A 13,466-nucleotide genomic window follows, 5' to 3' on the forward strand; every position below is an offset into this window, starting at 1 on the left:
AACTTCTCTTGGAATAGACAGGAGGAACTTTCGGGATTAAAGCAATGTTCTACATCTGTATAAGGCTTTCTATTATACAGGTATGTGCTTGTGTTTAAACTCATTGAATAGATGAAGATGTCAATGACTGTAATGTTTATTTTACTTTTTTTTTTCTTGCCTGCTCCATTTCTTCAGTTCCTTTTGTATAGCTTCAGGAAAATCCACCCTTACACATCTTGTAATTTCAAAGATCATTATGTTTTCTTCTTGTATTCCTTCCCTGTTTGGAAAAAGAAAATCCCTTCTCACTCTTAGTTGTTGAATTTCTAACTCAAGGTGTCTTTTCTTCTGCTATATTGCAAATGTTTCATTTAATTTCAGGTTCTTGGCTATGTTCAAGGTACTAGGTATGAGTTCCATTTAATGAAGTTAGTCTTAAGTCCAATTTTAAAAAGTGAGTAGTGACTCCCATAATGTTTGTGCCACTGTGCTACCAGTATATCTTGTAGGCATGTCCCTGTTACAGATCCCAGGGTTCATAGATGGGTAAGATTTATGGTTACTCTTCTTTTCTGATTGCATCCAAAGCACCATGGAATTTTGTCAGTAGGTAAGAAGCTCCTAGTTGGGCACCCATTCAACTATTACTTGTTTGATAATGTATTTTTTTCCCTCAGCAATTGCGACTTACCACCATGTTGTGGAGGTTAACCAATAGTATTGGCAATAGTCTGTGATGTTTGGTAAAGGACAATCTATGGGATCCCTTTGTTCAACAACTCAGCAAAATATAACCCATTTCTGGCACTGGATATTTTGCTTGATGTCATATGATGTGCACTTGGGACATTATCTCCCCATTATATGAACTCCATCTAAATTCCTTCCATACTTGTATGTAGTTTAGGAAGCTTCTACAGTAATGGGGTTCCATGTGAATTTTCAGAAGGCCTTTAGTGTTCATTGTCCCTCCCATTCTCCCCTTTACTCTGTACCCTACTTCCTCTTCACTTAATCCTTCTCTAGTTTTCTTTTTAGTCTCTTTATAATAATATCCTATTTCCCTTTCCTTGGAAGTTACCCTTCTTCCCTCTGGTCCTTGTGGTTACTGGGATTAAAACACATATATCTAAAAGTTTAAAAGCTAACATTCACACATAGAAGAAAACGTAAAAATTTGTCCTTTGGGGGAATAATTGTTTCTAGCTCTATCCATTTGCTGGCAAATTACATGCTTTCCTTTTTCCCTTTTTCCTTCCCTTCCCTCACCTCCCCTTCCCTTCCCTTTTCTTTCCTCTTTCCTTTCCTTCCCTTCCCCCCCTCTCTCTATCTCTATCTTTATCTCTATCTCTCTCTTTTCTTTCTTTCTTTCTTCTTTTTTTTTCCCAAGACAGGGTTTCTCTGTGTTTCCCTGGCTGTCCTGGAACTTGTTTTGTAGACCAGGCTGGCCTTGAACTCACTCTGTAGACCAGGTTGGCCTTGAACTCACAGAGATCCACCTGCCTCTACCTCCCGAGTGCTGGGATTAAAAGCATGCACCACCACTGATAACTTTATTTTCTGACAGCTAAAAAAAAAAAATATTCCATTGCATAAATATTCCATATTTTCTTTATATACTCAATTTCTTTATATACCTAATTTCTGGCTATTATGAGTAGAGCAGTTATGCACACAAATGAGAAAATACCTTTGTAGTAAAATGTGGGCTACTTTGTTATATGCCTAAGAGTGAAATAGTTGGATGTTGTGGTAGATTTATTTTCAGCCTTTTTGGGAACCTCCACACTGATTTCCATAGTGGTTGTACCAGTTTCTAGTCCACAGCAATGAGTAAGTATTCCCCTTCCCATGCATCCTCCCCAGCATCTGCTATCATTTGCTTTTTATTAATTTTGGCTGTTTGGTATTTTTTTTATTAATTTTGGATAGGACAAAACTTTAAAGTAGTTTTAATTTGTGATTTCCTCTTGGCCAAGAATATTGAACATTTTTAAGTGCCTCTCAGCCATATATATGTCATCTTTTGAGAATTATCTGTTTAGTTCTATATCCCGCCTTTCTAGTTGGGTTATTTATTTTCTTGATATCTAGTTTTGTAAGTTCTGTGTATATTCTAGACACTAATCTTCTGTCAGTTTTATAATTGATAAAGATTATTTTTCCCATATTGTCACCTGCTACTTCAATCAAATGACAGTGTCCTTTGCTGTATAGCTTTTCAGATTCATGAAGTCCCATTTATTAATTGTTGGTTTTAATACCTATGTTATTGGTGGTGTCCTATTCAGAAAGTTCATTCTTCTGCCAATGAGTTCAAGGCCATACCCCACTTTCTCTTCTATCAAATTCAGGGGATCTTTGAGGACATGGGTCTGTAATATAGAATACATTATATTGCAGATTATTTTTCCTGTTTATGGATGGTATTTTGGAGGGCAAGTTTCTCATCTGAAATGAAATGTTAATCTAAATTCTATTTTCATAGTTACTTTATATGAATTTCACCTGTTATTTGATATTTTCATCAATATTTTCCTATAATACTCATACATCACTATATAACTATAAGAGTTAGAGGGGGTCAATTAGACTTTTTAGTTCAAAGTCACTCTCTTTTGGTATGGTGAGAGCTATACTTGTTTTGATGGGAGGGCCTCAAGTCTTCAAGTCTTCTTATTTTGTCCTTGTCTTCTTGGTCTTTTTAGGGATATTCATTCCATCTTTGCTTCCTTCCTCATCGCCAAGCCTCCAGAGATACCATTGCCCTGGTAGCATTACATGCTCAGGAGTGTTGGCATGCAGAAACGTCTGCTTGGGCTCTGCTCATTTTCCAAGTCACTCTCTTTAGTTGTCCAGGAGTCAGTGCTCTCCTCTACCAGATCTTGAGCTGACTCTGAACACCCCTGCTCTGAGCGGCACTTGGTTTTTGCCCCCATCTGTTTTACTCCCCTCTTGGGTGTCAGTTTTAGACATTATCTTTCTGATCTCAATGTTTACTTTCTGACATAAGGACATTTTAAGTTTCCTACTTGTATTAAGGGCATAATTATAATTGGATTTTTAAAAAAATATTTATTTTACACCTCGGCCAGTTTCCCCTCCCTCCTCTCATTTGTTTTCACCCCCACAATCCAATCCTCCTCCATTTCTAAGTAGCAACCAAAGTTGATTACTTTTTATGACTATCAATATAGTACGGTTTATTTATTCACTTTGTGTATGTATTTGCCACATTTAGATTTAAGAAGCTCCCCCTTTTCTGTGACACCCGGGGGATATTTCTAACTCTCTCTCCCTCTCCCTTTCTTCTTCTTCTCTCATATGATACCTCCTGACCACAGCCTCCTCTCCCTCCACCCCTCCTTTTCCTTCCCTTCTCCCCTGTTTACTAGACACATAATCAGTTTATGGAGGTGGTAAAAATTCATTGCTTCCCAAACAGGTTTGTAAGTGTGCTCACACACAAAGATTGCTTTGATTGGAAACAGTCTTGAAACTGGATATAGACTTCACACTAGAAGTTAAAATTGGGTGGGATTAAGCTGGAGAAAGTTCTTGTAGCATGATATATAGGCAATTTTGCTAATATTAAGTGGAACATGTTAGTGATAAGATGTGAACCTGATAAAATTATCAATACGTGATTTCTTCCTAGGAAGCAAGGAATTAGCATGAGATCATCTTAGGATGGTCTCTATTTGGAAGTGTTCCTGAACCTATTATTATTGCCACCATTTATCTAAATGTATTTAGGAATATTAGGAATCCTAATATTTATCATAGTAGTACATTTTGATTCCAGCAAAGAAGACACACAAAGCTTATCCTAAAGTACACACAATGCTGTTAAAAAACTTTGAATAATTGATACTCATCTTTTGTTAGCTCTGAGACAATTTGGAATGGACAGTAACTTTTGTAGGAATAGTAGAAAAATTCAAAGTTGAAGTAACTACCAAGGAAAACAAAACAGTTATGTATGTTTGCTAATGTACAATATCACAGGATTAGGAGGCCAGGGTATTTAATTTTTACAAAGGGTCCAATAAGTGAATAAGCTCCATCAAAATGACAGAGTAGCAATTTCTAATTACTGCACCTGAAACAAAACACACTTTGAAAGCCCAAATCTATTTACCCTCCATCATTTTGGATTCTATTCACACAGAGGGAATGTTTAAGAGATTCTTCCTTACTCTCTCAGTCTGTTGTGCTTCCATACTTATAATTGGAAATACACTTACTTTAAATTGAAAATGGCCTTGGGGATCTATTTGCCACATTCTGTGTTGCAGAATTAGAGATGTAAAGTAAGTCCTTTTTAAAGGAAACACCACAGGCTTAACACAACGAATGTTTCCTGCTCCCTCCACACATTTAATAAAGAGCTCTACTCACCACTGTCTCACAGGGACCTAGGCAGGTGGGGACATTAACTCCCAAATCAGGAGCTTGGATAGTGCATTGCCTTTCAACAGCATCAGTGTTCAATTTTGTGTGTGTGTTCTTAAAATTTCCTTTTCCAAAACAAAAGGAATAGAGTTTGCTCCTCAAATATTTATGAAAAATCAAAGGACCTGTAAGTCAGGTAACAACCAACTTCCTTGGACCCTTATAAGAATTCTATCCAAAATTAGCTTTGAGTTATTTGATTAATCAAATCCTTCATTGATTAACATAGATAGAAACAGGTATTGTTTCCTTTTTTGTATACAAAATTATGAGAACGAAATATTTGCTAATATGTGAAAATTTTAAGATTCTGATGTACAGGACAGCTAAAATCATATAATTTTCAGTATTTATGGTATTTCATAAGGGACTCACTTGATTTTTAAAATTTTACGGTGGGTGTATATAGTGTCCTCCTCTATTGCATTCTACCTCTTTCAAGAATCTCACCATGGTTTTCTGGCTGGGTTGCCTAGTCACTGAGCCCAGAAACACTGTCTTAATTTTAACCTGTAATAGAACATAAATCCACTTTGTCTGCCAGAAGGTAAGTCATCGGTCTTCCCATCATCGGTGAAATTTGGGCAAAGTGAGATGGAATAAACCATGAATTTTATTTTGGCACAAATTCTACCTTGTTGCGTTTTCACATTTGGATTATTTCAATACACTCACACTTGGGGAGATTCCAGTTCAATTTTTGTGTAATTTTTTTTTTTTTTTTTACTTATGGCACATTGAAACACACACAAGCTTACTTTGCCTTTTCAAGAAACACTTTTGGCTCTGATAATTCTTAAAATGTTCATTTACCACTCACTAGATTATAGATGAAATATATGAATAAAGAAATCTTTGATTTCAAAATGACAAAATATTATATGGAAAACAGGCACAGAAATTAGTAATTTCAATAATGCCTAACTATAAAACTATAGACAGTATTGGAGACATAATGTATAGTATTTGGGATTGTGGAAGGCCTCAATGGAGTCAAACTACAGAAGTGATATCTGAACTAAATGATATGACATTGATACAGAAATAATGAAGTAAGGTGCCAGCATGAGTCTGAAATTAAGGGGATGTGACTAAATACCATGGTTCATACAGGACTTTTACTCTGAAGAGGATCGAGTATATGGAGGTACACCACATCACCTTTAGACATGGTAAGGCTGAACTGTCTTTTGGCAGTACAAACTGTAGCTCAGGCCAGTTATTCACTCACAGAAGGGTTTTAGGACCACCTTCTACAATATATTCATTTAGTTTTTCATCACACTTATTTCAGTTAAGTACTCTATACTCAAACCCTAGAAATATGTTTAAGCTGTTTTCATTCTTGTGCGTGGTTGAGAACAGGTGTGGAGACCTTTAAGAGGTCTTCAACTGAATTGGAGATTCAAGGATACACTACAGGTAGGCTGGCTGTCCCACAAGCTTGAGGGATCTATTGTTCTCTGTCCACCACTCCTCTCCCAGCTGTGGTTAAAGGTAGGAATCTCCATATTGGCATTCAAGTAGATTCTGGAGAAACTCAACTCAGGTTCTCATCCCTGCATGCCAGGCACTATCCTGATGATCTCTTATACAAGCCCACATTTTTTTCTTGATCATCCCAAGGAAGTGGTTTTGATACTTACATTGAAATTTAAGAAAAGTGAGGAAGAGTCTCTTGCTAACACCAAGTGTGGCCCAGATTTGGGGCCATTAACATCTTTGTGCAAAACCCATATTCCTTCTATGGTGTACTCTGATGTTAACATCGGCCTATCACCCCAACACAGCTTCAGAGTGACCATTATGGAAGCAACAAAAGTTTGTGCTGAAAACAAATCCTGAGTTTCACCAAAAACCTATGTTCTGGAGTCTGAGGAATACCTACAAAATGTCTGTTAACTTGTATTTAGTAAAATACATTTTCCTTTTCTGAAGTCAACTTAAACTTTTTCCATTAAAATTTTTTTCAGTGAAAACTGTACTAACCACAAGTCTATGTGAAAATAATAATGGTAAGCTACTGCTTATCCCTGTCACATTCCTTATTTCAGAAAAGAGGCATTAAATATTTATGTCACTAGTTTATTTACAATTTTATTTAGTAATAAGAGTTTAAGAGTTTAACCCAATTTTCAGATCACATCTCTTAAACAATCTTCATTCTGAAAGATAAAAACAAAATTAACAGCATTAGAAGCCCAGTTAACTTGACAGAAGTCACAGTAGTTTCATATCTTTCAGCAATTTGATACATCAGAAAGCGTTTACAGTATCATGAGTTTTCATACTGATTTGCTTCATCACATGTACCAAAACCTTGCATAAATTATGCTAAATAAACCCTTATGCATATGGAAGGAATTTTCCAAGCTACCAGACACATATTTCCTTAATGTACTATTGCTCAACCTCAGAAGGCTAATTTACTAATACTACAGCATTAAAAGTTTCTGCAAGCCTGGAACTTACAAGCCATATGCACCCCAATACAGGTATAAATCAGTGGTTCTCAACCCTCCTAATGCTGCAACCCTTTAATAGAGTTCCTCATGTTGTGGTAACCCCCAACCATGAAATTATTTTCCTGGCTAAGTCATATCTGTAGTTTTGTTACTGTTCTGAATCATAACGTAAATATGATGGTCTCAGATGACCTCCTTGAAAGGGCTATTTGACCCCCAAAGGGGGTCACAACCCACAGGTTGAGAACTGCTGATATAAATGCAGCCCAACAGAAAATCCAAGCTCACACAGTCTACTCTGAGTTTTGTTTTTTGCAGACTAGCAAGTCAATTGTGGGGTTCTTCCCTGTGAACTTTGTAATGATAATGCTGGTTTTTAATGTCAAAAGTTGGATGCCACAAGTGCACTTTTATTTCAGAAAAAGATCACCCTGTGTGAGCCTCTCATGCTAATGTTACTAGCTACAGAATCTCATTAAACTTCTTATCTTTGTGTCTTCAATGGGGTTTTACTATCACTCACCTTACAGGTTCGTTGAAGAATGTGTTCAAATTCAGTGTAAAGGGGTACCTGATAAACACTGACCTTTATTGATCAAAACAGTATGTATTTATAAGCTGTCAAACTGCCTCTACCAATATCACCTTGACACTTACCTTCAGGAATCGGCACACATCTATTTATTGTGTCGTGGAAACTGTACATGGTACACAACAGAAACGATCGTTTTAGGAAAATTAGAAACCTACTAATTACCTGTTAAAGGGATGAATTAAATATCCTCATTTTTTAAGTAGCTGGTGCCTTACAATAAAGAAAGGAGCAGCAAATCCAGATCCAAAGTACACAGTCATCATAGCCAGTAACCGCCACTTGTTTTCCACCGAAAATGGCAAATTCTGTTGGGAAAAGGAAAAAGCTTCAAAAACGTTTTTTCAAAGAATCCATTCACCTAATAAAGGGATGGGGGGGAATCACGTGTACACACGTGTATGTTACAATCAGGTGCATTCGACAGAACATGAAACAAAAGACCTAGGTTTTCTAAAAATCAGTCCGTACATCCGGTTAGGAAAGTATAAGAAACGGTTTAAGTCTTGTATTTTCGACAATTGGAAAAAAAAAAAAAAAAAAGTACCCTGCAAAGTAGTTATTTTAGAAACAAACACACCACTCTAGTTCACTGTTATTAGAAATTCTCCAACGAGTACACGACCGTCTCAATGGCAGTACAAAGTCTGGCTGTTTCAGAGGTAGCTCGGCCTTCCTCATCCCTCAACCAGGCCTTGCCTAACAGTGGCGGGGCTGCTCCTACCCACTACTCGGTTTATTTACACGTAGGGCTAACCCTGGCCTCAAACGAGGGCTGTACTTCTAAGGCGATCTGCTGGTTTAAAGGGCGAACCCACAGCCCCGGGCCTTTCCTTTTTGTGCCCGATGACCTTCACTCGCCGTCCAGCGGCGCCTAGCTCCAATCTAAACAAGCCAGGGTACCCTGGAGTCGTCCGGGGCCCGCGGCTCTGTGGCGGGGGCGGTGGGCAAGCCGCGGCGGGGCGCTGGGGCCCCGAGGCAGAGGGATGGCGCCCAGCACCCGCGTCCGTGTCCCCCCCCCCCCCCGGCAGCCGGGCCTCACTCACCTTCCCCGGGCCCTCCTCATAGTGGCTGCGGCGGACCACGGAGGTGGTGAACCTCCGCACACTCTGCCCCAGCATGGTGCCGCTGGGAGATCTGCGAGGGGCGCAGGGCTGGAAGGCGGAAGAAACGGCCGCACCACCACTGTCTCCTTCCTTCACGACCTTGCGAGACAGAGCGCGAAGACCGCAAGGGAAGATGGGAACTACCGTGGCGACTTCCGGAGACGCAGTCCACCGGCGCTTTCTGAGGATTGTGGGCTTTGTAGTTCAGCTCGTACCGGACGCCATATCGGCTCCGAGCGATTGTGGGAAATGTAGTTTGGCCCTGGGCTGCGCGAGCGAGACCCAGAACCAAATGATACCTTACCTTCAGTGATTCAGGTCCTGCGGTGTTTCCTGAGTTCAGATTAAGGATTCTCTTCTCGGGGTTTGTTTCCAGAAACAATTTATTGAGATAACTGAAGCTGTTTAGCTGTGTGGGTCCAAGTGTTTAGAACAAGAAAATGAACTTTTCTGTGCATACTTCACACCTTTTTTCATTGCAGTACTTTGCCAACATTGAAAGATGGGCAGTGTGGTCCTATCAGAAGCAAGTGAAAAAACAGCATATAGCACAAAGGATGTCATGGATAAAACTTAACTGAAGTGCTAAGAGATGGATTCTTGAAGACATAGGATATAAAAGAACACACAGAGAATAGATAAAACTCCTTTGTGCAACATGAGTAGGTTGTGGAAGAGATAAATATCCTCTGACATCTGGAGTTAGCCTGGATTCAAAATGGTGTATTCCTGCTAAACATAAGAGTTTCGTGGAGCTTCAACATTAGACAAGGCCATTAGACACTGATAGTTTTTAAAAAAGGGGTGGGGGGCACTGTATTCCTAAATATAACTTTCTTGGTCTGTTTTAATGTTACTTATATACGTGAAAATACCAAATGAAAAAAGAAGGCATAAATTTAGAAGAGTTCAAGTTAGGGGTTGGAAGGAGATAAAGGAAAGGAGAAATGGTGTATTTATATTATAATCTTAAAAAAGATAAATTTTGAAAGGGCACTGTATGTTCTTGTTAAATTAAGTTTAGTCTAAATATGTTTCATATTTGATGATAAAATTTGGCTGAAAGTACCCTCTATACATAGTGAACTATATCCTAAGGGGTGTGTAAAAATGTTTCATTCAAGCAACTAAGTCTCAGCCAGTAACAGGAAATAAACAAATCATATGGTCAAACTCTATCGTCTAGTTTTCCATCTGTCAGTCTATCTGTCTATTGTTGCATGCATCCTAAATGGTCTTACAATAAAAACCCAGAGCCAGATATCAAGGTGAAAACTGAAAGATCAGAGAAGCAGAGCAAGCCACAGCCACCACCTCTTACCTCACCAACTCCTCGGTTTGAAAGAGCCCGAGTTCCTGTCTCCTCCTCTCTTATATTTATTCCTCTGCACAGCCATATAACTTCCTGTCTCAACCTTCCTAGTGCTGGACTTAAAAGTGTGTGCCATCACTGCCTCACTCTGCTTGTTCTAGACTGGATTAATCTCATGTAGCCCAGTGTGGCCTTGAACTCACAGAAATCCAGATGGATCTGTGCCTCTGCCTCCTCAGTGCTAGGATTAAAGGTGTGTGCCACCAGTGACTGGTCTCTATTTTTAATCTAGTGGCTTATTCTGTTTTCTGATCTTCAGGCAAATTTTATTTGTTCAAAATATCACCACAGTCTGTCTGTCTGTCTGTCTGTCTCTGTCTGTCTCTCTCTCTGTCTCTGTCTCTGTCTCTCTCTCTTTCTCTCATCTGCACATTTATGGATCTATCTGGTAAACACAGCTGCAAATTCTATCAAGAAGTGGAGGCTATTCTTGCCTAAGGGACTCTCTGTTAGTATTGTCACTCAAAGAGCACGGCAGAAGTAACATTGTACTTATGTCTTGCCCATGTATAACACAGAGGGAGGGAGGGAGGGAGGGAGGGAGGGAGGGAGAGAGGAGAGAGGAGAGAGAGAGAGAGAGAGAGAGAGAGAGAGAGAGAGAGAGAGAGAGAGAGAGGTTCCTATCCATTTGGAACATGTGTCTGTGTGTGCACGTGTGTGTGACAGATGCTGACTAAACCCAACTTCGTTGCTTCAGTAAGGGGTGTGTCACTTCATTTTCTCTGATAATGCATATAATGTAAACCTCTGGTGGATGGGTCATTCTGAATCTCTTTTACTCTGAAATGCTCCTAAGTCTGTGGCATTTCATAAGTAGCCTTTGTTGACTTTAACTGATTTTAGTTTTTATAAAACAGCCAAATATCACACCATCTGTTTAATATAATTGTTATATATTTCTACATATCCATATCTATCTATCTATCTGTCTGTCTATCTATCTACCTCTCTCTATAATATATATATATATATATATATATATATATATATATATATATATCTGTATGTCTCTATATATATATCATCTATCTATCTATCTATCTATCTATCTATCTATCTATCTAAAACAGAACTATTTAATATAATTGTTTCTACATCTTACTAGTTCCAACCTTAATTCTGGTTTAGTCCTTTTCCTCCAGAGCAAGATTGAAATGACCTAGTTAATCAACAACAAGCCTGTGGTGGTTTGAAAGGAAGTGGCCCCCAAAGGAAGTGTTACTATTAAGAGGTGTGGCCTTGTGGAGTAGGTATGGTCTTGTTGGAGGAAGTGTGTCACTGCAGAGGCAGGCTTTGCAGTCTCATATATGCTCAAGATATTGCCCAGTGTCTCAGACCATTTTCTGTTGCCTGTAAGCTATGGGACTTTCAGCTACTTATCCAGCACCATGTCTGCCTGCTCAACACTATGTCTCACCATGATGATAATGGACTGAACCTCTGAACTGAAGTAATCCACCCCAATTAAATGTTTACCTTTATAAGAGTTACTATGGTCATGCTATCTCTTCACAGTAATATAATCACAAAGACAAAGCTCAAATCTTCCAAGCACTTTCTCTCATATTACTGGGAGCTTTGAGGCAGCACTGTTCCTCATGGCATATATGTTTATTACTATAGTGAATAATAAACACAATGGATTCATTACAGGTGCATGCTTAATACTCTGTGAATAGAGACCATTTGGAAGAAACTAGTGATGAAGGAGCCTGAGCAAATGAGATTAGATCAGATTGTGAAGGCCTGCATTCACTTAAATTCCATGTTATTCATCTATTGGAGAGTAATAATACCTCAAATGGATAGTTTTTACAACAATAAACAGCTTAAAGGAGTCCTAAGATTTTTATGAAAACCAAGTATAGAAGGTATACTTGATTTTTATTTTTATTTTATTTTACAGCTTTAGAAAGAGAAAAAAAACCATGCATTTTCCTTCAGAGGTTTCTGTTGTTTTATTTCTACAAATAGTAACAGTAGGCAGCCACTATAATTGGTATCCTCCTCATACAAAAGGTATATGACCTTAACGTTTAAAAATATTTTTGAGACGGTGTCTTGTTATGTAGTCCATGACATTTTAAAACTTACTATGTAGCTCATACTGGCTTTGAACTCAAGAAACTCTTTGGACTTAGTTATTCATATGTTCAGATTACATTTGTGTGCTACCAAGACCTATATTTTTCAACTTAAAAAATTATTATTTTTATTTTATGTGTGAGTATTTGCCTATGTGTATGTATGTGCACCATGTATGTTGTCTGGCCCTCATGGAGGTTGGAAGAAGGTGCTGAATCCCCTGAAACTTGACTTCTGCAAGAGTAGTAAGTACTCCTCTCTTTAGACCCCTCTTCAAGCTTTAAGAATGTCATTGCAGATGGAGTTTTCCTGTGTCAGCAGCCACTTTCGAAAAACCACTCAGAGTCTTATTATTAGTAATAAATGCTCGGCTGATATCTCAGGCTTATTACTAATTAGCTGTTATAACTTAAACTAATCCATTTTTATTAATCTATGTGTTGCCACATGGCTCATGGCTATACCTGTTCAAGCATGTCTTGCTCTCTCTGCAATCTCCTGGTGACTCTTCTGAACCCACCCTTCTTCCTCCCAGCATTCTCAATTGGCTGCCATATCTATACTTCCTGCTTGGCTACTAGGCACTCAGTTATTTATTAACCAATAAGAGTAATATATATTTACAGTGTACAGAAGGATTGTTCCACAGCATCTCATTCTATGCTTTTTCACATTGAAAGATTGTAATAATATTTTTATTTATTCTGTGAGGTTTCTATACATGTATATGATTTATTTTGATATCTATTCACTATATCCTTCACACAACTTCCTTTGTAGGTCCTCTGACATGTTCCCCTCCCAACTTCATATAGTCTTTAAACTATCCCACCAAGTACATTTAGTGTTGCCATTAGGGACATGATAAATAGGTTTATAGCCCTCTACTTAAGCAGGGAAAACTTACCAGTGGCCACACACTCAAGGCAAATTGACTTTTCTTCCCCCAGGAGCCAGCAACTGCCAATTGCTCTGTGAGCAGACCCCCACCCCCATGCTATAATTTTGAGTAGTTTAATCTTTTTCAGGTCCTGTACAAGTAAGCATATCTACTGTGAATATGGGAGTGCAATGGACATGTTGTGTCCAGAAGATAGCATTTCAAAGCAGTCCTTCCATCCTCCCGCTCTTATATTCTTTCCAACCCTTCTTCCTTGATGTTCCCTGGGGCTTGGGGGAGAGGTTGGTATAGATGTTCCATTTAGGCCTGACCACTCAGTGTCCTATTCTCTATGCTTTGAGTACTTGAAAGTCTGCATTGACTACTTACTGCCTACCATAGGAAGAAGCTTATCTTATCAAGTCTGACAGTAGCATACATCCATTGGTATAAACACAAGTATTTAGAAGGCAGTTTAACAATAATACCATTTGGCAAAAATAACAATAGTATTCCCCCATTCCTAGGG

At 38.6% G+C, this 13,466-nt stretch overlaps 1 protein-coding gene and 1 non-coding gene across 2 annotated transcripts; both read right to left on the minus strand.

Annotated features, from left to right (window-relative positions):
* Window positions 1-6,508: 6,508 nt before the first annotated feature.
* On the minus strand, window positions 6,509-8,744 carry LOC118596298 (cytochrome c oxidase subunit 7C, mitochondrial). The gene is made up of 3 exons (XM_036207103.1): window positions 8,541-8,744; window positions 7,660-7,802; window positions 6,509-6,602 (listed from the first exon to the last, which is right to left on the minus strand). Exons 1-2 carry the CDS (start codon window positions 8,613-8,615, stop codon window positions 7,686-7,688), a joined length of 192 nt encoding a protein of 63 aa, XP_036062996.1. The 5' UTR covers window positions 8,616-8,744; the 3' UTR covers window positions 6,509-6,602; window positions 7,660-7,685.
* On the minus strand, window positions 6,690-6,750 carry LOC118596618. The gene has a single exon (XR_004946725.1). It is a non-coding gene; the product is annotated as a small nucleolar RNA Z39 (small nucleolar RNA).
* Window positions 8,745-13,466: the final 4,722 nt, after the last annotated feature.

This window comes from Onychomys torridus, chromosome 15 (genome assembly GCF_903995425.1).
Source record: "Onychomys torridus chromosome 15, mOncTor1.1, whole genome shotgun sequence".
In the NCBI taxonomy this organism is placed as follows: domain Eukaryota; kingdom Metazoa; phylum Chordata; class Mammalia; order Rodentia; family Cricetidae; genus Onychomys; species Onychomys torridus.

What these genes read in the sequence shown, in the direction of transcription:
- LOC118596298 (XM_036207103.1), bottom strand. Translation starts at nt 8,615, where the DNA reads ATGCTGGGGCAGAGTGTGCGGAGGTTCACCACCTCCGTGGTCCGCCGC. An exon ending in ATGAGGAGGGCCCGGGGAAG is followed by an intron (nt 7,803 to 8,540) that starts GTGAGTGAGGCC and finishes TTTTCCCAACAG; the next exon opens with AATTTGCCATTTTCGGTGGA.